Source organism: Schistocerca americana, chromosome 3, assembly GCF_021461395.2.
Source record: "Schistocerca americana isolate TAMUIC-IGC-003095 chromosome 3, iqSchAmer2.1, whole genome shotgun sequence".
NCBI lineage: Eukaryota > Metazoa > Arthropoda > Insecta > Orthoptera > Acrididae > Schistocerca > Schistocerca americana.
In genome coordinates this window covers 255,069,785-255,094,490 of record NC_060121.1, presented here as the reverse complement: position 1 = coordinate 255,094,490, position 24,706 = coordinate 255,069,785, and the positions used below count along the sequence as shown (strand labels likewise).

Here is a 24,706-nt window from a genome sequence, read left to right as displayed (position 1 = left end):
CAGACCCAAGTGCAAGAACAGTTTGGAACACATGTTAAATGGGCGACCACAGTGAACGAAACGAACAACTGGATACTGAACTAACTAGGAGCAGTCACCAGTGGAACAGAGACAGGTGGTCATGCGAAGAACGACGAGTGCGGCCGAGGGAGACCGAGACTGAGATGAGCACGCGACCAAGGCTGGAACGAGAACTGCCGAAGTGACCGCCATGACTGAAGTGAACTAGTGAACTATGAGAACAGATCGTTCCTCGTTCCCAGGAACTATAAGTAGACTGCCGCGACCAAAGTGAGAACCGATCATTCCTCGTTCCCGGGAACTATAAGTAGACCGCCGTGACCGAAATGAAGTATGAACCGATCATTCCTCATTCCCGAGAACTATAAGCAGACCGCAGCGACCGAAGTGAATTATGAACCAATCGTTCCTTGGAATTAGTTCCTCCCTCCTTTCGTTCATCTTGGTGAACCGTTCCTTTGCACCCGTTCGTTCGCGAACTACCCATCTCTAATATGGGCCTGTAATTCAGTGGATTACTCCAACTTCTCTTTTTGGATAGTAGTGTGACTTGAAAGCTTTATTAAATGATTTAAGCTGCTTTGTTACACCGAGGATATCTACTTCTATGTTTCTCATCTTGGCAATTGTTCTTGACTGGAATTCTGGAAAATTTACTTCATCTTCTTTGGTGAAGGAGTTTCAGAAAACCATGTTTAATAACTCTGCCTTAGTGGCACTGTCATCAGTGACTTCACCGTTGTTATCGCCCAGTGAAGGTATTGATTGCGTCTTGCACTGGTATGCTCTATGTATGACCAGAATCTCTTTGGGTTTTCTGCCAGATTTCAAGACTGAATTTTGTTGTGAAAATTATGGAAAGCATCTCGCATTGAAGTATGTGCCATATTTCGAACTTCTGCAAAACTTTGCCAGTCTTGGGGATTTTGCATCCTTTTTTTCACTGCTTCTGCTACAGCGATCTGACCTGTTTTGTGTACCATGGGGGATCAGTACCATCACTCATTAATTTATGTGGTATACACATCTCTCAATTGCTCTCGATACTATCTCTTTGAAATCATTTCACGCTTACATGATGAGTGCAGACTGTCTCTTAAAAAGGTGTTAAGAGCATTTTTATCAGCTTTTTTAAATAGATATACTTTACATTTCTTTTCAATGGTTGTAGGTGTTATGGTATTCAGCCTAGCAGCAACTGCCATGTGGTGATTAAATTAACAGGAAGGTCAGCATTGGCTGTAATATTGATGGTTTATTGATAGCAAAATCGATTTTCAATCACATAGTGATCATCTTCAGTACTGTAGTGTACAAATTAAACTCTGGGCACTGGTATCAAGTTATTATCAGCAATCAAAACTGAGAAATGATCACAATAACACTTGTGGTCACTAATCCCCATATTTGTCACAATACTTGCTATTTATCCAGGATTATTTGTTGCTAAGTGCTTAAGTATGTTTTCACAACCATTTATGCTTTGAGTGGGCTCATGAACAAATTGTTCCAAATAATTTTTTGGGAAACCATCAGCACAATTTCGGATGATGTTTTATGCCTGCTGCTGGCTTTAAACATATAATTTTTCCAGCATATAGAGGGTAGATTGAAGTCACCACCAACTACAAGTTTTCTTTGAACTGTACAGCAACTATATCTTCTGAGCCGGAGGTTGGTAAAATGATCCAATTAATAGTTTAGTCCGATTATCAGGTATAGCCTCTACCCACACTATTTTGCAGGAACTATCTACTTCAATTTCACTACAAGGCAAACTACTTCTGACAGCAATAAGTACTCCGCCACCAACTGTATTTAATCTATCAATGTTAGATCATTTGAAAAACTTTCAGCTGAACTTATTTCCGGCATTAGCCAGCTTTCTGTACATATAACTATTTGAGCTTCAGTGCTTTGTATTAGGGCTTGGAGCTCCTGTTCTTTCCCAACACAGCTGTGACAATTTGCAGCTACAATACCAATCATTTCTACACCTACCTTACTGTGCTTTTATCTGCCCCCTTTTCGACGAACGCCCTTTCTAAGGTTCCCTGGAACCCTCTAACCTAGAAACCATCCAGTCCCTTGCACACAGCCCCCATTACCCATGTAGCCGCCTCCTGTGTGTAGTGGACTCTTGACATACTAAGCGGAACCCAGAAACCCACCACCAAGGAACCTGCAGCGTACATGGTCACAGAACTGCCTGAGCATCTGATTCAGACTCTTCACTTGGCTCTGCACCAAAGGACCATAGTCAGTTCTATTGACAACGCTGCAGATGGTGAGCTCTGCCTTAATCTTGGAAGCAAGAATGGCAGTCTTTACCATTTCCACTAGCTGCCCGAAACCAGGGAGAAGCTCCTCCGATCCAAAGTGGCACACATCATTGGTACTGACATGAGTCCCCACCTGCAGTTGGCTGAACCCTGTAATCTTCATGGCATCCAGAAGCACTCTTTCCACATATGGAATGACTCCCCCCAGTGTGCACATGGGGTTAAAATACTCTATTCTGTTTAAGATAAATTTATTATTTTATCAAATAGTTTTTAAGTACAATATTAAATATAATACAAACCATAACACATATAATTTACAAACAGTCATTCAAATTTCTAATATAATCAATTAAGTCATTCATTGCCATAAGGAAATCATCACAAGTTCCACAATACTTCCTGTTGGGACATTCTGTAACAATGTGATGAATGATTTGCTTAGCTGCTCCACAATCGCTTTTTGGAAATGAAGCCTTACTCCATCTACGAAGAGAGTTCGCACTTCTGGCATGAGTGGTACATATTCTGTTAATTGTTGTCCACATTCTGCATGACTGGTCAAAGGCAGGTGGTTCACTTCTAACGCAGACAGTTTCTGGCCTCTGTCCAGTCTCATGCCCATGAGTCAGTTAATTTGAACTGACATGTGTACTATTTTTGATGATTGAAGCTGGTTTCTTTCTAGGATAAAAGTGCATTTATGGATAGGGAGTTACAGGTTGCCTTATATGCAGTTTAAATTCATGAAGAAGAGCTACTTTTTGTCAAAGTCCAAAGGACAAAATGCAGCTCAATTTGGACAGCTATTCAACTGGAATTGATATTAGTGTACCACTGATATTTCTCTTTATGTTGTGTTTGTGTTTTTGCACTATTAAGGCATTCTCCCAATACGATGATGCCTTCATGATTGTTTTTGCTGATGGATATCTTATTTTAACCAGGTGGGTATGATCCATTGAGGAGCAAATGATAGAAGCGACTCCGTATGGTATCTGGCTTGTAACAAGTCATATCCTGGTATTTTCCCTCTCTTGGTTAACTAGGCTTCACTGTCAATATGGGTTTCCTGAGTAACTAAGATATCAACATTTTTCTACCAGGATTTTAAGCTGGACCTGTCGTTTGGCCCACTGTATCCCTTCTATGTTGAGTTGGCAGATCTTGATACATGGTCCAAGATTCCTTGTTAGGAAGCCCCTAGAAGGGCCAGTTAAATTTGCTGTCATGTGGAGTGTATTGTGCTATAATGTGCTTCAGAGAGGATATTTGAAGACTGTCTGGCAACCACACTCTTAAGTGTTACCAGGTGTGCACCACATAGAGGCAAGCGGACATTAGGACAAGGGAAAATCATTTTTCAAGTGCAAAGTTTTTTTTTGTCTCTTCCATGTTGTTTCTTACTAGACATGCAATGTTCATATGTGGATACATACTGTCAACTATCACCTGTCTAGTTTCAGAAACAGCAGTAAATAAAAGTCTCTTCTACAAGTGCACCAATATTACAACAGCAAGGTACTGATAACAATGATATTTTGTGCTTCCCTTTTTTCTTTTGATTCCTCCATCCCATCTTTCTCTCTCTTCTGCCAAGCACAGAGCATTTGTAAACATATGACATTTCAGGGTGGTTAATGTGTGAATGCTTCATTTGCTGGGGGAACTGGGATACTATGTCATCACAAAATCCTTTGTATTCAACCGTTTGTTATCAACAGAAATTGATCCAAAGTTGGTGAAGATAATAAGGGATTTGCTCCATCATTTTCAACAGTTAAGAAATGGACATCTGCATTCAATTGTGGTTGTTCTTCTCCTGACATTGACCCATATGAACGATGTCCTGAAACTGCAACCAAAGGTGAAAATGTGGAGGAAGTGAACAATATTGTATTGGAAAACAGGTAATTAAAGGCGTGTGAAATATGTAACACTATACTGATATCGACTGATGACCTCAGTAGTTTGGCCTCAAAGGAACTTACCACCATACTGACATCACAAGACAGAGTACAGTACATTTTACATTAACTGTAATACACATATACACGTGTAAGATTGGTGTTGCATTTCTTAAAGCAGACTGAAAGTAAATGCAGTACCATATGTTTAAAACCTTTTTCTTCTTTTTTTAAACTCTTTTTTAAAAAGTCCCATTATTCTGAGTAACAATTTTTACAGTAGATGCAGAGTGGATCCATCACTTCATGCCAGAAATGGCACACACACACGCACACAAAATTCAAGCTTTCGCAACCCACGGCTGCTTCATCAGGAAAGAAGGAAGGGAAAGACGAAGGGATGTGCGTTTTAAGGGAGAGGGTAAGGTGTCATTCCAATCCTGGGAGCAGAAAGATTTACCTTAGGGGGAAAAAAGAACAGGTATACACTCGCACACACACTCATGTCCATCAGCACACATACAGACACAAGCAGACATATGTAAAGGCTTGTGTCTGTTGTGTTTGTTTGTGTCTCTATCAACATACCAACGCTTTTGTTTGGTAAGTTACATCACCTTTGTTTTTAGATATATTACTGGGAGATATATACTTCTCAAAGCAAAAACTACTTAAAAATTTACTTTGGTGTAGGTAAGTGGAACATACTTTAGAACTGAGTTAAATGATATCCACCTCCAGATTTGATCTGCCTGAGGCAAACTGAACAGCATTGGCTGCAAGTTTACATTATAAAGCCAGTATAAAAGAACTGTTCAATCAAGCTACTATTAGATAAGTGTGAGATGGACAAAACAAAGACACTTAAGACAGGGAGAATAGACCATAATAGAACAGAAAACATTTCAAAAATGGCTTTGTTATGGAAATTCCTTTCTTCCCCTATGACAAAATACATAGCCTCTGCAAGCTGATTTCGACTTCCAGAAAGGTTTTGACTATTGCTATCAGGGACTAAAAGAAATTATTTTTATTAATTACCTTGCAAAGAGGAAATAAAAAATTTGTCCCTTGAAATAAGTAAAACAACAAGTGATAAATGCCGTACAAATAATCTGGAATAGCCGGATAAAAATATGTAAGTAAGGCATCTGACTTCCAATAAATAAATAGATATTTTATCATGGCAATGCTCCTGTGAACAAAGAAGCTTTGACAATATGAAAACTTATGAACATTTCCTACAAATCATTGTAATATCATCATTATTCACCAGACTTAGTAGCCTCTGTCTTCTATTTTTTCCAAAAATAAATTTGTGTGTTGAGAATGGTTTGAGACCAATGAAGGGGTTGGATTATGGGAGCTTTCCATGAGTATTTTGCAGACCTTACAACCATATTTGGAGATCTTATACCAATTGCTTGCAGATCTTTCAGGATCACATTTCAGGGATGGAAGCTATTCATCTAAAAAACATTGGACAAGTGCACTAACTTGAAATCTGATTATGTTGAAGTCCTTCACTGCAAAACCATGGATTTTTCACCTTGTTATCATAGTACAGAAGCAAACACCATTTGTCTAGATTGGAGCTCCATACACAGCAGTGTCTGTCAAGCTGTTGCAGCAGTCAGAAGTAAAGATGCCCCTGATAGTTTTGATTCATGAGTCATCACATTGCAGCATGTCAGATGGCATTCCTATCACACTGCAACAAATCAGTTGACATTCATACTGTGGTGTAAGAAGGGATTCTTTGAAATTATATCTTCCATCTTCATCCTCTTAGGTCTACAAAAGATGTTGGTGGTACCTGAAAATGTAGTTTAGGTAGTTTATAAGTGTTGGGTCTTCTCATTATGAGAAATATTATTAACGAATATACAGATGAGATGCAAAAGTTGTCAGCTCTGGACATCAACAAAGTACAATGACAGTTATGTGTATTCACTTGCTGTGGAAACTCGCTTGTTCTTTTAACATTGCAGCTTGGCAGTGCCTTGGAGATCAAGGAGTGAAAAGACGAGTGCAAGAATGTAAATTTTCACAAACAACTGAAACATCATTATAAGAACTGTCATTGATTTGATAGCTAATATGTTGTAATCACATATATGTTGTAATCTGTCATGAGCAACAAAGTAAGATACATCTGTTCTTCTGTTATTGTAACTGAAGCTGTACAAGAAAAACATTGCATGTAAAATACAGAACAGTTGACGTAAAACTGTTATGTCATTTACTAGCTTGGACAGTCTGGAGCTCTTTTCCAGACCCACACATCACAAAAAAGTCCAATGGTGACGTTTGTACATCAGGGTGAAAGATCGTACATGGAGTGTAACCACACAACCAAGCATAAACAGTAACATTTCAATGCAGTGTTATGGTTGATGCTCATTGTAGACATCAGTGGCATGTAGTAATTCTGCAGATTAAGTTACAGCTATTCACAATGTTCATACTGAGGCATTCATTCTAAATTTTTATAACAGACATATATATGAGTAGTCGGTGAACTTCGTCATTTCATACACACTACCTCTCTTGGCCAAAGCCAATGGACATATTCTTTTCTAATGCAGATTTACCCATGACAATAGCAAGTGAAATGGCTACAGACAAATGGTCACAACCAAATTTACCTTCATTAGTTATGTATCACCTTATATATGTCAAGAAAATAGTCATAATGATGTGACTTGACAGTGTGTGTATTTTCAGCTCACGACTATATTTGCCACCAGGCAGCATATGGTTAAATTTAGTAACAAGCATCAAATTTTACAAACCTTGAATTCAAAGTCAATGTAGTCAAAACGTTCTGAATCACGAGGCAATTGCTTGCGAATATCTTCAGAACTCATGAAAATTGATTCAAGGTGAATCCACGTCCTCTGTACCTCAAACCACGTAGTAATAACCTGGTCAGCTGCTGACAGCTTTTGCTGCCATGCTGATACTTCTTGAAGGAAGTGAGCTATGAACTTTGATGTGATGAGATTCTGCAGCTGCACCTGTGTCCATTAAAATTTATTAAATGACTGCTTCTTTAGAACCGTAAATCTAATTACAGATAAAAATAAACACAAGTTTTATGGAAAGTACATAGTGCATCCCTCTTCAATTCAAATGGATTTTTTGGCATCAGTGTGCAATTAATGGCAGAAACTCTTTTTTGAGGCATCTACTTACATACCGCTTGCACCAACTACTTTTTAATAATTGATTTCATTTTCAATTAATTAGATGGGGCAGTCAAATGAATTATTTATTTATTTATTTATTTTGTGTTCCACTGATCCACATTGTGAATTTATCACATGCTATGGAACATCTCAGTTTTACAAATTTGTTGTGCAGTATGTAAATAGTGCCAATCAGTTTCATATTAAAGTAGTTACAGCTCAGGTTCTGTTACAGTAAAATAAGTCTTGCAGTTAAATAATATTACAGAAGCAATAAACATTACAGAAAATAAATATTACAGAAAATTTATCATATATATATATATATAAAAAAATAGAGGGAAACATTCCACGCGGGAAAAATATATTTAATTCTCCTTTCATCTTTCCCTCTCCTTCCCTCTTTCCTGATGAGGCAACAGTTTGTTGCGAAAGCTTGAATTTTGTGTGTATGTATGTGTCTGTTTGTGTTTCTATCGACCTGCCAGCGCTTTCGTATGGTATATATATATATTAGAGGGAAACATTCCACGTGGGAAAAATATATCTAAAAACAAAGATGATGTGACTTACCAAACGAAAGCACTGGCACGTCGATAGACACACAAACAAACACAAATATACACACAAAATTCTAGCTTTCGCAACCAACGGTTGCTTTGTCAGGAAAGAGGGAAGGAGAGGGAAAGACGAAAGGATGTGGGTTTTTAAGGAGAGGGTAAGGAGTCATTCCAATCCCGGGAGCGGAAAGACTTACCTTAGGGGGAAAAAAGGACAGGTATACACTCGCGCGCACACACACACACACACACACACATATCCATCCACACATATACAGACACAAGCAGACATATTAAAAGGCCTTTGCCAGACATTTGTCTGCTTGTGTCTGTGTATGTGCGGATGGATATGTGTGTATGTGCGAGTGTATACCTGTCCTTTTTTCCCCCTAAGGTAAGTCTTTCAGCTCCCGGGATTGGAATGGCTCCTTACTCTCTCCCTTAAAACCCACATCCTTTCGTCTTTCCCTCTCCTTCCCTCTTTCCCGATGAGGCAATAGTTTGTTGCGAAAGCTTGAATTTCGTGTGTATGTTTGTGTTTGTTTGTTTGTGTGTCTATCGACCTGCCAACACTTTCGTTCGGTAAGTCACATCATCTGTGTTTTTATATATATATTTGCCTCTGTATATGTCTGCTTGTGTCTGTATATGTGTGGATGGATATGTGTGTGTGTGTGTGCGAGTGTATACCCGTCCTTTTTTCCCCCTAAGGTAAGTCTTTCCACTCCCGGGATTGGAATGACTCCTTACCCTCTCCCTTAAAACCCAAATCCTTTCGTCTTTCCCTCTCCTTCCCTCTTTCCTGACGAAGCAACCGTTGGTTGTGAAAGCTTGAATTTTGTGTGTATGTTTGTGTTTGTTGTGTGTCTATCGACGTGCCAGCGCTTTCGTTTGGTAAGTCACATCATCTTTGTTTTTCGATATACATATATATACAGGGTGTTTCAAAAATGATCGGTATATCTGAAACGGCAATAAAAACTAAATGAGCAGCGATAGCAATACACTGTTTGTTGCAATATGCTTGGGACAACAGTACATTTTCAGGCAGACAAACTTTCGAAATTACAGTAGTTACAATTTTCAACAACAGATGGCGCTGCGGTCTGGGAAACTCTATAGTACGATATTTTCCACATATCCACCATGCGTAGCAATAATATGGCGTAGTCTCTGAATGAAATTACCCGAAACCTTTGACAACGTGTCTGGCGGAATGGCTTCACATGCAGATGAGATGTACTGCTTCAGCTGTTCAATTGTTTCTGGATTCTGGCGGTACACCTGGTCTTTCAAGTGTCCCCACAGAAAGAGGTCACAGGGGTTCATGTCTGGCGAATAGGGAGGCCAATCCACGCCGCCTCCTGTATGTTTCGGATAGCCCAAAGCAATCACACGATCATCGAAATATTCATTCAGGAAATTAAAGACGTCAGCCGTGCGATGTGGCCGGGCACCATCTTGCATAAACCACGAGGTGTTCGCAGTGTCGTCTAAGGCAGTTTGTACCGCCACAAATTCACGAAGAATGTCCAGATAGCGTGATGCAGTAATCGTTTCGGATCTGAAAAATGGGCCAATGATTCCTTTGGAAGAAATGGCGGCCCAGACCAGTACTTTTTGAGGATGCAGGGATGATGGGACTGCAACATGGGGCTTTTCAGTTCCCCATATGCGCCAGTTCTGTTTATTGACGAAGCCATCCAGGTAAAAATAAGCTTCGTCAGTAAACCAAATGCTGCCCACATGCATATCGCCGTCATCAATCCTGTGCACTATATCGTTAGCAAATGTCTCTCGTGCAGCAATGGTAGCGGCACTGAGGGGTTGCCGCGTTTGAATTTTGTATGGATAGAGGTGTAAACTCTGGCGCATGAGACGATACGTGGACGTTGGCGTCATTTGGACCGCAGCTGCAACACGGCGAACGGAAACCCGAGGCCGCTGTTGGATCACCTGCTGCACTAGCTGCGCGTTGCCCTCTGTGGTTGCAGTACGCGGTCGCCCTACCTTTCCAGCACGTTCATCCGTCACGTTCCCAGTCTGTTGAAATTTTTCAAACAGATCCTTTATTGTATCGCTTTTCGGTCCTTTGGTTACATTAAACCTCCGTTGAAAACTTCGTATTGTTGCAACAACACTGCGTTCTAGGCGGTGGAATTCCAACACCAGAAAAATCCTCTGTTCTAAGGAATAAACCATGTTGTCTAGAGCACACTTGCACGTTGTGAACAGCACACGCTTACAGCAGAAAGATGACGTACAGAATGGCGCACCCACAGACTGCGTTGTCTTCTATATCTTTCACATCACTTGCAGCGCCATCTGTTGTTGAAAATTGTAACTACTGTAATTTCGAAAGTTTGTCCGCCTGAAAATGTACTGTTGTCCCAAGCATATTGCAACAAACGGTGTATTTCTATCACTGCTCGTTTAGTTTTTATTGCCGTTTCAAATATACCGGTCATTTTTGAAACACCCTGTATATATATATATATATATATAAATAATAAATAGAAATAATCACAAATACAGGTTTGGGAATGTATCTGAGAGTTACAGGTACATTGGTTAAGGAACTCTTCTTAAATGTAAAATAACCTTGTAACAGGGAATTCTTTAAGTTTTTTTTTTTTTTTTTTTTTTTTTTTTTTCAAACAGTAAGTTAATTTTGTAGGAATCCTTTTGTTTTGCCTTTCTGTGACTCAGCATCTCTGCTATATGGTGAGCAGCAACTATATTTTTCATTATACTGTTACTGTATTTGTAAGTCTGAAATTCAGCTCGCCAGGTGTGTTTCTTCTCTTTTGGTTGTTTCTGCTCACATACTGGTCCATACCTGTCTGTTTGTTCTTGTTTGGTACTTTCACTTCACAACAGTCTTTTTATCTGTTCTTTCTCTACATGACAGTCATTTCTTATATTTTTCCACTTGTGTTTGCTTTACTATTGTACTGGTCTTTTTATTTGAACCAAATGTATGAAAGGTGCAAGCTTATTGCAAATGAGAGGCTTTCTTCATCTGTTTAGATGTAAATTACAGATTGTACATTCATTTCTTTATGACCTTTTGATTTCAAAATTCACAGAAAGTCCCTTTCCACACACACACATGTAACAGTGTCGATTTCATCTATCATGAAGTGATTCACAAACTAATAACTTCATGTCTAGATGTATTGGATGAACCATTATATTCATTTTGGGTGTTAAATTTCAACATGCAATCCAGAGAATACATCATTTTCCTCTGAAATTCTTTCAGTATTCAGTTAATTTCACTATTCCGTTAATTTGACTACTTTTTTAACAACTGTCTTGATTGGTGAACCAGGTTTTATAATACTTGGCACACTGAAATGATTTTCTATCTTGTCCTGTAATGATTTCTCACAGATTATTTCTTGATTATCATTTATGGTAAGAACTTTGTTTCATTGATAATTTGCTATAAATGCATTTGTTGTCACTGACCATCACACTTGCTGCAGGTTTGCTCCTCCTTGGCCTACAGGAATTTCTTCCTACATACTCTACTTACAAATACCACAGGGCATCAGATGTTGTGGACGCAGTACTGTTTACAAACAGGCTTTTGTTACAGGTGCTACTAATGGGCGCCAGACAACTTCTGAGTGTTGGGCTCACATCGGGAAACTGGTGATGATGTTATCGAAACAAGCTCCATCTGCATGTCATGTGGTTGCAGATATACTTCCACCCTGCTGAATATTTAAGGCAGAGCTCAACCTCCAGCAGGCAGGATTCAACTGCCCACTCAGTTCTGGGCCACAAGCCAGTTACACCTTGTCACCCATCAATCAAAACTTGTTGAGACCAGCCCGGATGCTTTGTTGTTCACCACACCATCTCTGCACCGATTCAAGGTATGCCACATGCTGTGACACCCTATAGATGTCATCCTAAAGTCACCCAGGATGAGGCTTCCCTTCGGAACTGGTATTATGCCAGTGGACTTTGTTTCTGTTTCTCATTTATGATCACAATCAATCTTTCAGTTGTTAGCTGAACCAAACATATTGTGAATGTGTGCTGAAGTTCAACCTCGCAATCAACACTCAGTAAAAGCGTGCATCACCCACTACAAGGTCCTAATACACTAAAATTTTATTTTTCAATATTTAGTTCAGGGTAATCAAACAAATTATTAAGCACATCAAATTTTTTGTAGTTCTTTTATATTGGCAGTGTTGATTTGCTCATTAAAAAGTCCTAACAAAATATACTGTATCAGAAGCTGAGACAGAAATAGGTCTTCAAATGAGGTATTCACACTTGCAACAATCCAATCCATAATGCTAATATTTAACTCAGTATTTTTTATTGACAAAGCTGACTCTTGGCAGTCACACACCTCTAATATTACTGTGTTCTATGCAAGATTATTCTTTACTTTAGTCCAAACATATTGTTGTTTGCTTGTGTATGAACATGATATGTGTGTTCTGGCATAAATATATGTGCAGATGCATTTTGTTCCATTTTTTGATTTCTCCTTCTATGAGATCAAATTGGTGCTGTTAACAGTATTGAAATGAACCTGCATTCCTTATACAGTGTTTTATGTTATTACATGAGGTTCTCACACTTTTTTAAAAAGTTATATTAAAATCTTTTATGTGTTTTGTACGTGGTTGTTTATTTAAATTCTAATTTATTGTGGTTTTCGTTATGTGTATGTTGGGGATACTGTTAGGCAATCCAAAAGTCAAAAGTAACCACACTCCTTTCAGATAGGAAATCAGCATACTTTTTTTGCCTAATTATTTCTAAATTCAAATGTTACAACATGTCACTGACTCGTAAAATAAAGATGTACAAACACATTTTGATGAAAGAGGCTTCATATAACCCTGTTTTAAAGCAAAGGGCATTGCAAATCCATACACATGGACATGTGTTAATTTTAATTTTGCATTTGTGTTTGTCTTCCAGATTTTTGAAACAATTTTGCGTGTTGTGTAAAAGCCATTACAATCACAAAAGGAGTGCCATCCTCTCACTCTATGACAACCAGACAGTGCATTTCTATCCAGACATGTGACACACAGTAATAACTAAATACTTGCACTATGAATGGGGCACCACACTTCACTGTGAAAGTGCTATTTTAGTTTATGTGCATTTGGGAGCATATGTCTGCATTTCTTATACACTCCAGCAATCATCTGTCTGTGTTTCATGTTTACTGAATTTATGTCATATCTCCACATGAAGTGCTAACACAAAGAAAAGTGAAAGCTTCACAAATATACTGCAACAAAAATTATTATACTGTACCTGATTGTCCTCGAGTGTTTCAATGAGCTCTTCACTGGCTTTCAGCAATGTACATCCGGTACGTGAATGCGTCTCTTGATCAAATTCCATCTTTGACCATGTTGTGTGAAGATCACGTAGAACCTTCTCCATTGACATCTCTTTGACAGCTAAAGTTGAGTAATACTAATATTATTATTATACTGTAAAAATGAACTTCTTTATACACAATACTCAAAAATATTCAGAAAATCATTTACTGAACTAAGACTCTGGTCTGAATTTCACATGGTTCTCAGAAAATTTGAAAGAAGCAAAATGTTCTTCTTTTTGTGTATTATAGTGCACTGAATCTTTGTTAGTACTAGAGCAAAGAGAAGAATCAAAGAGAACACTTCAGTGAAGTAATAAATTACATTACTATTATGAAACCTGCATTAGTTATCCTATTACAAAAAATATATGACTACCATAACACTCATTATAAACCACTATAAAAATATAATTCAGTTAATGAAAACACCAATTTCATTTTGCTGATGCCAAATATAAATGTATCATACTAAATCATTCCACACTACAAGATCTGCAGTTGAATGGTTCCTCTGAAGAGATGGTGGCATAAATTGAAGGGATGAAATTTATTTATTTATTTATTTTGTTCATGTGATTTGACTTTAAACAATGTGCTTCAGCTGTCAGACAAAATTATTTACATTGATTAGCTAATGGTTTACAAACATTTCAACAGGTCTATATGAGATCAAAATATGTATTATCTTCTGTAGACTTTATACATGTACAGAGCTTACTAAATCGCTGAAGGCCCATGTGGAATGCTTCCTTCTGACAAAGTTGTGTATTAGCTTGTAGGCTGGAGTTCATTCTTTTGTAATGTTTATTAAATTCACTGTTTTTCTTTAGTCTGCATTCAGTCGGAACTTTTTTTTCTCATGAGAATATATATGTGAGGCAATGTTAGGATCTCTGTCCTTATGACAATAGATTTTAATGAGCCTGACAACATTACGAAAAGGATTGTTGCTGCTCACCATATAGTGGAGATGCTGAATCGCAGATAGGCACAGTGAAAAGACTCTCAGAAAGTAAGCTTTCATCAGAAATACACAACTGAGTCTGGCCTCAGCAGCCAGACACTGTGGTCATGCATGTGTGAGTTGTGTTTGTGTAAGTATGTGTGTGTTTTGTCTATTTCCAATGAAGGCCTTGATGGCCGAAAGCTTACTTTCTGACAGTCTTTCTGTTGTGCCTATCTGCGACTCAGCATCTCTGCTATATGGTGAGTAGCAACTATCCTTTTCATAGTATTGTCATATTCCATCCTGCATTTTCCACTGTTTGATTTGAAAGAGTCTTTAATTTTGCTTCCATTAATGATCCTCATGGCTCTCTTCGCAATTCTACAGTGCTGAGGGCAGCTGGAGAATTACAGCGTAATGTCCTGCTCTATATCATGTGAGTCTGTATGTGATCATAGTATACACTTTTGACTGTTTTGTGACAAGTACATTTTTGCAACACACTCAAAGAATAGTCAAAACTTATTTTAGCATTTACATGATTAATCTGTTTATTCCATTTCAAGTTATTTTGAAGTCACAGAGTTAGTTTCAATTGGATGCTTATTAACAATTACAATTGTTGAGATGGGTCTGTGTTTTGTGTGGTAAGGAAGTTTCTGGATACATTCTTTTTGTTGTTATCATTTGTCTATTGTTTAAAGGTTGTTCAGTAACTAAGCTTTCTGTACTGCTCCAGGATTATCCGCTTTGAGAGTACAGCCATGTCATCTACAAGTGTAATGGTTCAGTGAGCATCTACATTCAGGCTAAAATCATTGACACACTGAAGGAGTAGCAGAGGTCCCAGTACTAAGCCCTGAAGCACATTATGTGTGGTTGTTTTACTTTCAGATAAAATTTCAGTTACTGAACAGAATTGTTAGTCTGTGTATATCACACTGACCTTCTATAAGTAATTTCTAAGAAACAATGCAATTTTGATTGCCTGTCTTCTGATATCAGTAATGTTCAGTTTTTATTAGCAATATTTTATGACCCACTGATGCTCACCATAGTGAGATAGATCTATAAATATGGCTGAAATGGGTTGTTTTGTACCCAAAAGTTCTAGTAGCTGTTTGTGTAGATCTGTTGTGTCTAAAACCATGTTGAGATATATCCAGTAAACATTTTTTGTCAATGAAGCCCCAATCAGTTCTTTCCATAATTTTTTATCAAAACCTTTAGAGTGATGCATCCAGAAACAATCAGTTAAAGTTATACTGAGCTTATGGAAATTGTATGCTAAGTTTATGGCCATAGGATGAGTGATAGACATATGCACTGATGTCACACGCTGAGGAAAATGTGAAGTTGGTTTAGAATATATTCATGTATGCCATCCAAAAGTCATTGTGTCAGGCTATATATGAAAGCAGATTCATGAAGCATGCAGTATATACAGCACTCCACAAACATGTAAATTTTTACATCTACACCTACAACTAAATAGATACTCTGCAAGTCACAGTATGGTGCATGGTGGAGGGTACCATGTACCATTACTAGTAATTCTCTCCTCTGTTCCACTTACAAATAGAGTGAGGGAAAAATATCTGTATGCCTCCGTATGAGTCCTAATTTCTTGTATCTAATCTTTGTGGTCCTTACATGCAGTGTATGTTGGTGGCAGCAGAATTATTCAGCAGTCAGCTTCAAATACCAATCCTCTAAATTTTGTCAGTAGTGTTCCTTGAAAATAGCGTTTCCTTCCTTCCAGCAATTCCCATTTGAGTTCCCAAATCATCTCAATAACACTTACATATTGTTCGAACCTCCAGTAGTACTCAAAAATAGGTTGCACCAGTGTCCTAGATGCTGTCTCCTTTACATGTGAACCACACTTTCCTAAAATTCTCCCAATAACCCAATGTTGACCATTCACCTTCTTTACCACCGTTCTCACATGTTCGTTCCATTTGTTATTGCTCTGCAACATTATGCCCAGATATTTAAATGACTTCACTGTGTCAAGCAGGACCCAGCATTATAGGTTTGTTCTTCCCGCCCATCTCCATTAACTTACATTTCTCCACTTTTAGATCTAGCTGCCATTCATCACACCAACTTGAAATTTTGTCTAAGTCGTCTTGTATCTCATACAGTCACTCAACTTCAACGTCTTACTACACACCACAGCATCATCAGTAAACAACTGCAGACTGCTGCTCACCCTCTCCACAAAATCGTTCATACACAGTAGAACAACAGCGGTCTTATGGGGCACTCCTGACGATACCCTTATATGTGATGAACACTCCCCGTTGAGGAAAACGTACTGGGTTGTATTACTTAAGAAGTCTTTGAGCCACTCTCGTATCTGTGACTTACTACTTATACAGGGCTATTGCAAATGATTGAAGCAATTTCATAAATTCACTGTGGCTCCATTCATTGACATATGGTCACGACACACTACAGATACGTAGAAAAACTCATAAAGTTTTGTTCGGCTGAAGCCGCTCTTCAGGTTTCTGCCGCTCGAGAGCGCAGTGAGACAAAATGGTGACAGGAGCCGAGAAAGCGTATGTCGTGCTTGAAATGCACTCACATCAGTCAGTCATAACAGTGCAACGACACTTCAGGACGAAGTTCAACAAAGATCCACCAACTGCTAACTCCATTCAGCGATGGTATGCGCAGTTTAAAGCTTCTGGAAGCCTCTGTAAGGGGAAATCAACGGGTCGGCCTGCAGTGAGCGAAGAAACGGTTGAACGCGTGCGGGCAAGTTTCACGCGTAGCCCGGGGAAGTCGACGAATAAAGCAAGCAGGGAGCTAAACGTACCACAGCTGACAGTTTGGAAAATCTTACGGAAAAGGCTAAAGCAGAAGCCTTACTGTTTACAATTGCTACAAGCCCTGACACCCGATGACAAAGTCAAACGCTTTGAATTTTCGGCGCGGTTGCAACAGCTCATGGAAGAGGATGCGTTCAGTGCGAAACTTGTTTTCAGTGATGAAGCAACATTTTTTCTTAATGGTGAAGTGAACAGACACAATGTGCGAATCTGGGCGGTAGAGAATCCTCACGCATTCATGCAGCAAATTCGCAATTCACCAAAAGTTAACGTGTTTTGTGCAATCTCACGGTTTAAAGTTTACAGACCCTTTTTCTTCTGCGAAGAAAACGTTACAGGACACGTCTACCTGGACATGCTGGAAAATTGGCTCATGCCACAACTGGAGACCGACAGCGCCGACTTCATCTTTCAATAGGATGGTGCTCCACCACACTTCCATCATGATGCTCGGCATTTCTTAAACAGGAGATTGGAAAACCGATGGATCGGTTGTGGTGGAGATCATGATCAGCAATTATGTCATGGCCTCCACACTCTCCCGACTTAACCCCATGCGATTTCTTTCTGTGGGGTTATGTGAAAGATTCACAAGAAACGTCGAGCTCGCATCAATGATGCTTTCGAACTCATTGATGGGGACATGCTGTGCCGAGTGTGGGAGGAACTTGATTATCAGCTCGATGTCTGCCGAATCACTAAAGGGGCACATATCGAACATTTGTGAATGCCTAAAAAAACTTTTTGAGTTTTTGTATGTGTGTGCAAAGCATTGTGAAAATATCTCAAATAATAAAGTTATTGTAGAACTGTGAAATCACTACAATCATTTGTAATAACCCTGTACTTTTACCTTCATTCACAGCCTGCAATGGGGCACCGTGTCACATGCTTTCCAGAAATCTAGAAATATGGAATTAGCCTGTTGCCCTTCGTTCATAATTCGCAGTATATCATGTGGGAAAAGAGCAAGCTGAGTTTTTCACAAGCAATGCTGTCTAAAATCATGCTGATCCGTAGACGTTAGCTCCTCAGTTTCAAGAAAGTTTATTATATTTGAACTGAGAATATGTTCAAGGTTTCTGCAGCAAACCGAAGTTAGGGATATTGGCCCGTAATTTTGTGGGTCCATTCTTTTACACTTCTTATATTTGCCCACCAGAGCCTCATTGCATAAAAGAACTTACACTTACATATTGTTGGCACAGAATCAAATTTGAATAATTCCTGCTGAGTTGGCACAAAGACTGTCAACATTTTTCAAACATCTGGCCTAATGAGGTATGTTTTCTAAGTTTGTGGTTTTATAAACAGCCTTCACTGCCAACACTGGTCTGAATGTGGTACTAAGATGATGGCAGAGTACGAACAAAAATATTCAAAAGTGACCGTGTGGTGTGGAATGATGGCAGTAGATGTTCGAATACAGTACAAGTGGTGTGCTGACTGACAGTTACATTAATTAAATACCTAGCTATTATGTTGCAAAGCTACATGAAGCGGAGCAAGCAAGTAAGGTAAATAGTAGGGAAAGTGCTTCAATTTAATGCGAGGATTCTAAGGAAGTATAACTCATCTATAAATGAAACCACATATAGAACACTAATGCAACCCATTCTTGAATACTGCTTGACCATTTGAGGACCCTACCAGGTCAGATTAGAAGAAATTGAAGCAATTCAGAGGTGTGCTGCTAGATTAATTCCTTACTGGTTCAACCTATATGTGAGTATTACAGAAATGTTTTGTGAACTCAAATGGGAATCCCTGGAGGTAAGATGACATTCATTTTGTGAAATACTATTGGGAAAAATTTACAGAATCGGCATTTGCGGCTGACAGCAAAACAATTCTACTGTCACCAACGTACATTTTACGTGAGGACAGCAAAAATAAGATAAGAAAAATTAGGACTCTTATGGAGGTATATAGACAATCATTTTTTCCTTGCTCCATTTGGAAGTGGGACAGGAAAGGGAATGACTAGTACAAGCTGCCCCCCATTTTGCGCAGTGTGGTGGCTTGCGGAGTATGTATGTGCAAAGGCCGTTCGAAAAGTTTTGAACAGTCGTCTCTAATTTTTTTATTTTTTGCAGGAGGAGAATGCAATGTTTTGTGAACATGCTTGGAATATTTAGCTATAAGTTGGTATATAAAAGTATTTTCTTTTATTTACAGGTGAGCCATAATGGACCATGAAGTAGATGTCAGGTTGCGACAATGGGCAGTGATGGAGTTCCTCTTCAAGACCGGCTATGACTCTGCCACATCGATTCACAGGAAGTTGCTCCCTATTTATGAGGAGGACACAGTGAATCACATCAGTATCCAGTGGTGGTTGCAGAGGTTTAAAGAAGGTGATTTCTCTCTACTGGACAATCCATGATGTGGTAGACCATTGACGACAGTGAGTGATGTGAATAAGGAGACCATTGATCAAATCAACCAAAATGACAGATGTGTGACGATTTTTACTTCTTTGGTCATCTAAAGGCCCACCTGTGTGGTAAAACATTTGATTGTGAGAAAGACCTTATTTACTGTGTCAAGCGATGGTGTAAAAGTCAATCCCCAGAATTTTACCAAAGTGCATTTACATCATGGAAAGAATGTTGGGCCAGATGTGTAACAGCTGATGGAGGGTACATTGAATAGGTTCAATGTATAGCTAAAGGTTCCAAGTATGTTCACAAAAAATTTCGTTCTCCTCCTGAAAAAAATAAAAAAATTAGAGACGACTGTGCAACATTTTTTGAACGTCCTTTGTGGATGTGATTGGACTCTATGTGCTGCATGCCACCATAAATGTCATCCAGTTAACCAGATTTAGGTTTCCTGTAATTTCTCTAAATTGTTAAGACAAATTCCAGGATGGTTCCTTAAAAAAGTCATTTCCTTCCCGATATTTCCCGAATCTGGGCTTGTGCTCTATTCTGAATCATCTCATCACCAACAGGACACTGAATCCTTCTTCCTTCAGATGTTAAATGAGTGTATATGGCCCATCATACACAATTGGAAAAATATTAAACAACTTTTTTCATGAAAGTCAGTGAAATACTACACAATGCAGTTCCTGTATATGCCTGGCTGGATGTTAGTAAGCTATGAGACATATCCTAAACAAATGACTGTAGAACATTAAGAATCTGGCCCCTATCATTTGAGGAAGTTTGCAAACACAACTAGCACATACTTCCAATTTTTTTTTAATCAACACAGTTCTCAAGCTAACAAGATACACACAGACTACTTTCTCTTGGCAGAATTGTGTTAGTGCAGTTTTAATACTTTGATAATTTCTAGACACCTAGCAGTTTCATCAGAAGTCAAGACGAAGGAGGGGGGAGGAGGGGAACAATAACAAATTGATTATAGATGAATATGGCATAGTAGTACATTTGGCAGTAATTTATTTTTCTTTCTATCACATCCTTCAAAATTCTAAAACTTTTCCAGTCAGATATTGCTTTATAAAATTTGCACACTGGAAAATGATTTCTTACAGCTTTCACTCAAAAACAACAAAACAGCCAGTAATTCCCTGTGGTCTCTACCTTAGTGACTTAATAACCTGTTAAAAATAACATATATTCTGAGTGACAATGTGCTCAATTTTCTTAGAAAAAAACATGGCCTACAATGAGAATTATACTTATTATCACAACACACCAATCACACCAAAGATTTGGTGAGCTTTAACACTCACCTCGAAGAAACAACTGTCGACACATATTGCATCATATAAGGAATATATGTTACCATGGAACAACAGAATCCTAAAGATTGCCAGTTACATTCACATGAATTGTCTACTGTTATTGGGATTGTGAACCTACTTTTCCTTATTCCCAGTGACCTAAGTATGTTCTAGCTTTGAACTTGAGGTGACTTCAGTCTGTGTGGTTTGTCATTTTACATGAAACCTATTTCCCTTTGTTATTCTTTTCTGTTTCAAGCATTCTGCACATTAGGAAAGTTTTTCACAACATACATTTAGCTTTAATAGTAAATCATTAGTGCTGAGTTTGTAAACATTTAACATACAAAATAAATTTTTATGTCTTGGTCACTTTAGAGATGAAAACAGTTTTGCTTACATAGGACACAAAATGTAAGGACTTTATTATATATGCAAATTCAACATTGGTTATGCTTTACTAATCAAGCAAAACAAATCTGGTGAAAAACTCAGCTAATCTGCAGATTGCTTAAGAGAGAAAGAAAAAAAAGACAAATAAGATGGCTGTGGAGGATGGCCATGCATATAAAAACACTGTGGTATTCTATGGCAGTTCCTTTGAAAAGCCAAGCCCAATTTCCTTCCTCAATCTGTACCTCAACTGCAGTCACCTTGTTTTTGATGGGATTTTAAACTCAAAACTTACTTATTTTCTTTCATATACAACAATAATGTTAAAAAAGAAGAGTTCAGAGAATAATAACATTGAAGTTTGTAGAACAATAATGTTACAGTATTAATAGTGTTGAGATTGTGGCAACATAAATAAAGTATAACCCTGCTTTTACATTCCAGAATTAACATTTTCCTGCCATTTATAACATTTTTTATTGCTCCCATCAAATTTCCTATATTCATAGTGTTAACTCGCACCTGATTTTGAGCCAACATATTTAAAATTTTCTAACAAATTACTCGTTATGAAAAAATGTAATTGACATAAAATGATGCTATCATCACGCTGGTGTTGTTGGCCATCAAATAGCATTTACAAGCATTACATGGTAACATTACGTGGTTAAGTATCTTGGCACTAGGACGTTCTACCCAGCACACATGAATCAGTAAAAGTAGGAACAATTTGTGATTTATTTTAATTCCTTTGGCTTTATCTCCTGCTGCTGCCAAGCTCTACTTGGCACAGTGGCTGATGGGAGAGTTTAGGTTTATTCAAATAAAGGTATCATGACCAATCAGGACCATGTCCAAATATTCTCTGCTACACATGCGCACCTTCATGACTGTTGTGATCATCACGCTCTGTAGTGTGGCCATTTGTACCACTAGTTGACACCTTTGCTCACTTTTAGTTGCTCAAATGTTTTTGACTTAAACATAGCACCAGTTACACATTTTTTAACATTTAGCAAGACACATTTAGAGAATTTATTCTCATTGTCAAGTGCAGATATTTACATATGTAACTTTTGTGATATTTAACAAACAAACAATATGAGTGACAGTTTGTATGTGTCTGATTTTTTACACAATGGAGGAAGAACAGTACCTTATAAACTCAAAAATATGACCATGATGTGAGAGGCACCTAAAACATAACCAACGCCACACTAAAAACTTATACTTGAACCTGACAATGACTGTGGCCATGTGTGTGTGAGTTGCATTTGTATGTTGTCCAATTCCAATTAAGTTCTTTTTGTCAGAAACCTTACTTGTTTGACAGTCTTTTTGCTATGCCTATCTGTGACTCAGCATCTCTGCTACATGGAGAATAAATTTTCGAAACATGTAGAGATAAACATGAAAAAAATATGGAATTATTTACATAATGAATGACAGTTGTAGGCTTCTCAAAAACACTAATTACGATGTATGAAGTTAAATGTTTTTACTTCCCAGACTGTTAGCAGTTCCAGTTACATTAACAGCTTTTACGAGATAATAAACCTTTATTAGATATGAAATAAGTCCCTGACCTGCATTTTGATGCCTATTACGTACATATCTCACATAAAGTACAAAAATGCAAGGCAGAGATCCTATACGGTCCTTTTACAAGTTCCACACTTATTTCCCACATTTTACACAATTTTTTAAAGTTCCTTGAAAAGCATAAAAGCGGCATTTTACTGTACAACATTTTCTTATTGCAATAGTAATTAACACCATTCACATTTCACAAGAAATTTCCCAAACTGAGAGTGAAGTGGCAGATGAGATACATTTTTTTTAACAACAGTTAGTGGAATGTGTGTTATGTTACTGCTTATGATGCAAAAACAATATAATTAAGAACTGCTATGAAGGAAAACTGTATTTATATGATAGTGAAGTAAAAACAGGGGCCTTGTTAAAGTAGTCCACTACCAAATAATTAGTCAAATCCTTGAACAATGGAATGTAATTAGGACATAAGAAAACAACATTTCAAGCAAAGAAATAAACTCATATTGTTTTTGATGAGGCGAGCAACTGTTGAGATATAAGAACATATTTACTGTAATGTCTGAAGTATGGTGGTACAAAATTATGAAATGTATATTCTGGGAGTGGAAACATAAGTTTACATGAAATACAGCAGACAAATGAAAACATCTTTTTGTGCATGGCCAGTGATAATAATTTCTTACTGGTTAATTATGGATAATTACAGAAAATATATTTGAGCAAACCACACTCTTGAAAGGCATTACTGACACCTTAGTCAAAAGCATATATCAATTCCCATAAAACATAGGCCCACATACCTCTTCATCTGCATTTATGCCATAAAAACTGACTGTCTTCAAGATAAGCAGCTTGAAAGATTGGTAAGCATTCAGTTACGTGCCATCATCTTTGACCAGTTCACAGTATTGCCTCACAACAGTATTCCTATCTACACATTCTGCAAGACTGCATACATAGCTGACACAGGTAATGCTTTAAAACATACATCATTGTTACTGATGTTCCATACATGTCACAGTGGTATTTCATTTTCTATTTGCTACCCCTACTACATGCTAATGGTTTCGGATAAAGTTTTTGTGACTCTTAAGAGTTTCTGACCATTACAAAAGATGCTCAAGATGACTGCCAGTGGCTTAAATGCAACCAAGCACATTACTGCCTTTGCAAATCTTTTGAAACTACAGACAAAATTTTTCCTTTATGCTGTTACATATGTTGATGAGGGCAATTGGTTCTCTCATTGTTTGCTACATATAAAGACATTCCAAATCAACTGCATGTAATTATAAATGTAGTTCATTTGACTAAGAATAATACCTTTGTCCACAATGTTCTTCACTTCTTCCTCACATTCATGAAGATTAAGAGCGAGGAGGTCAGATAGGGTGGTGCTTTCATCCATCACAAAACGTACCTTTGAATAAATAAAAACAATTTTCAAATAAAAATTCTGAGGACAGAATCTGTAACTTTCCTTACACAGATGTTTTTTCTGTAAGTTGCAAATTCTATATGGGTGATCATCATAAAGTTTTTAGGGCTATTACACACTATTCTAAATAAATTGTTAGATAAAATAAAAACTGTGGCACAACTGAACTATGTTCAAACATACAAGAAGCTCTTACGTATTGTTGTTGTTGTTGTTGTGGTCTTCAGTCCTGAGACTGGTTTGATGCAGCTCTCCATGCTACTCTATCCTGTGCAAACTTCTTCATCTCCCAGTACCTACTACAACCTACATCCTTCTGAATCTGCTTAGTGTATTCATCTCTTGGTCTCCCTCTACGATTTTTACCCTCCATGCTGCCCTCCAATGCTAAATTTGTGATCCCTTGATGCCTCAAAACATGTCCTACCAACCGATCCCTTCTTCTAGTCAAGTTGTGCCACAAACTTCTCTTCTCCCCAATCCTATTCAATACCTCC

General features: G+C 38.0%; 1 protein-coding gene across 1 annotated transcript in view; it reads right to left on the bottom strand.

Moving 5' to 3' along the window:
- Positions 1-24,706, bottom strand: part of LOC124606003 (dynein beta chain, ciliary) — an 809,537-nt gene that overhangs the window by 441,825 nt on the left and 343,006 nt on the right. The window contains exons 29-31 of the mRNA XM_047137965.1: positions 24,095-24,191; positions 13,263-13,411; positions 7,006-7,230 (exon numbers count right to left, since the gene is read on the bottom strand). Coding sequence (XP_046993921.1) covers positions 7,006-7,230; positions 13,263-13,411; positions 24,095-24,191 — 471 coding nt within the window. The remainder of the gene's footprint in view (positions 1-7,005; positions 7,231-13,262; positions 13,412-24,094; positions 24,192-24,706) is intronic.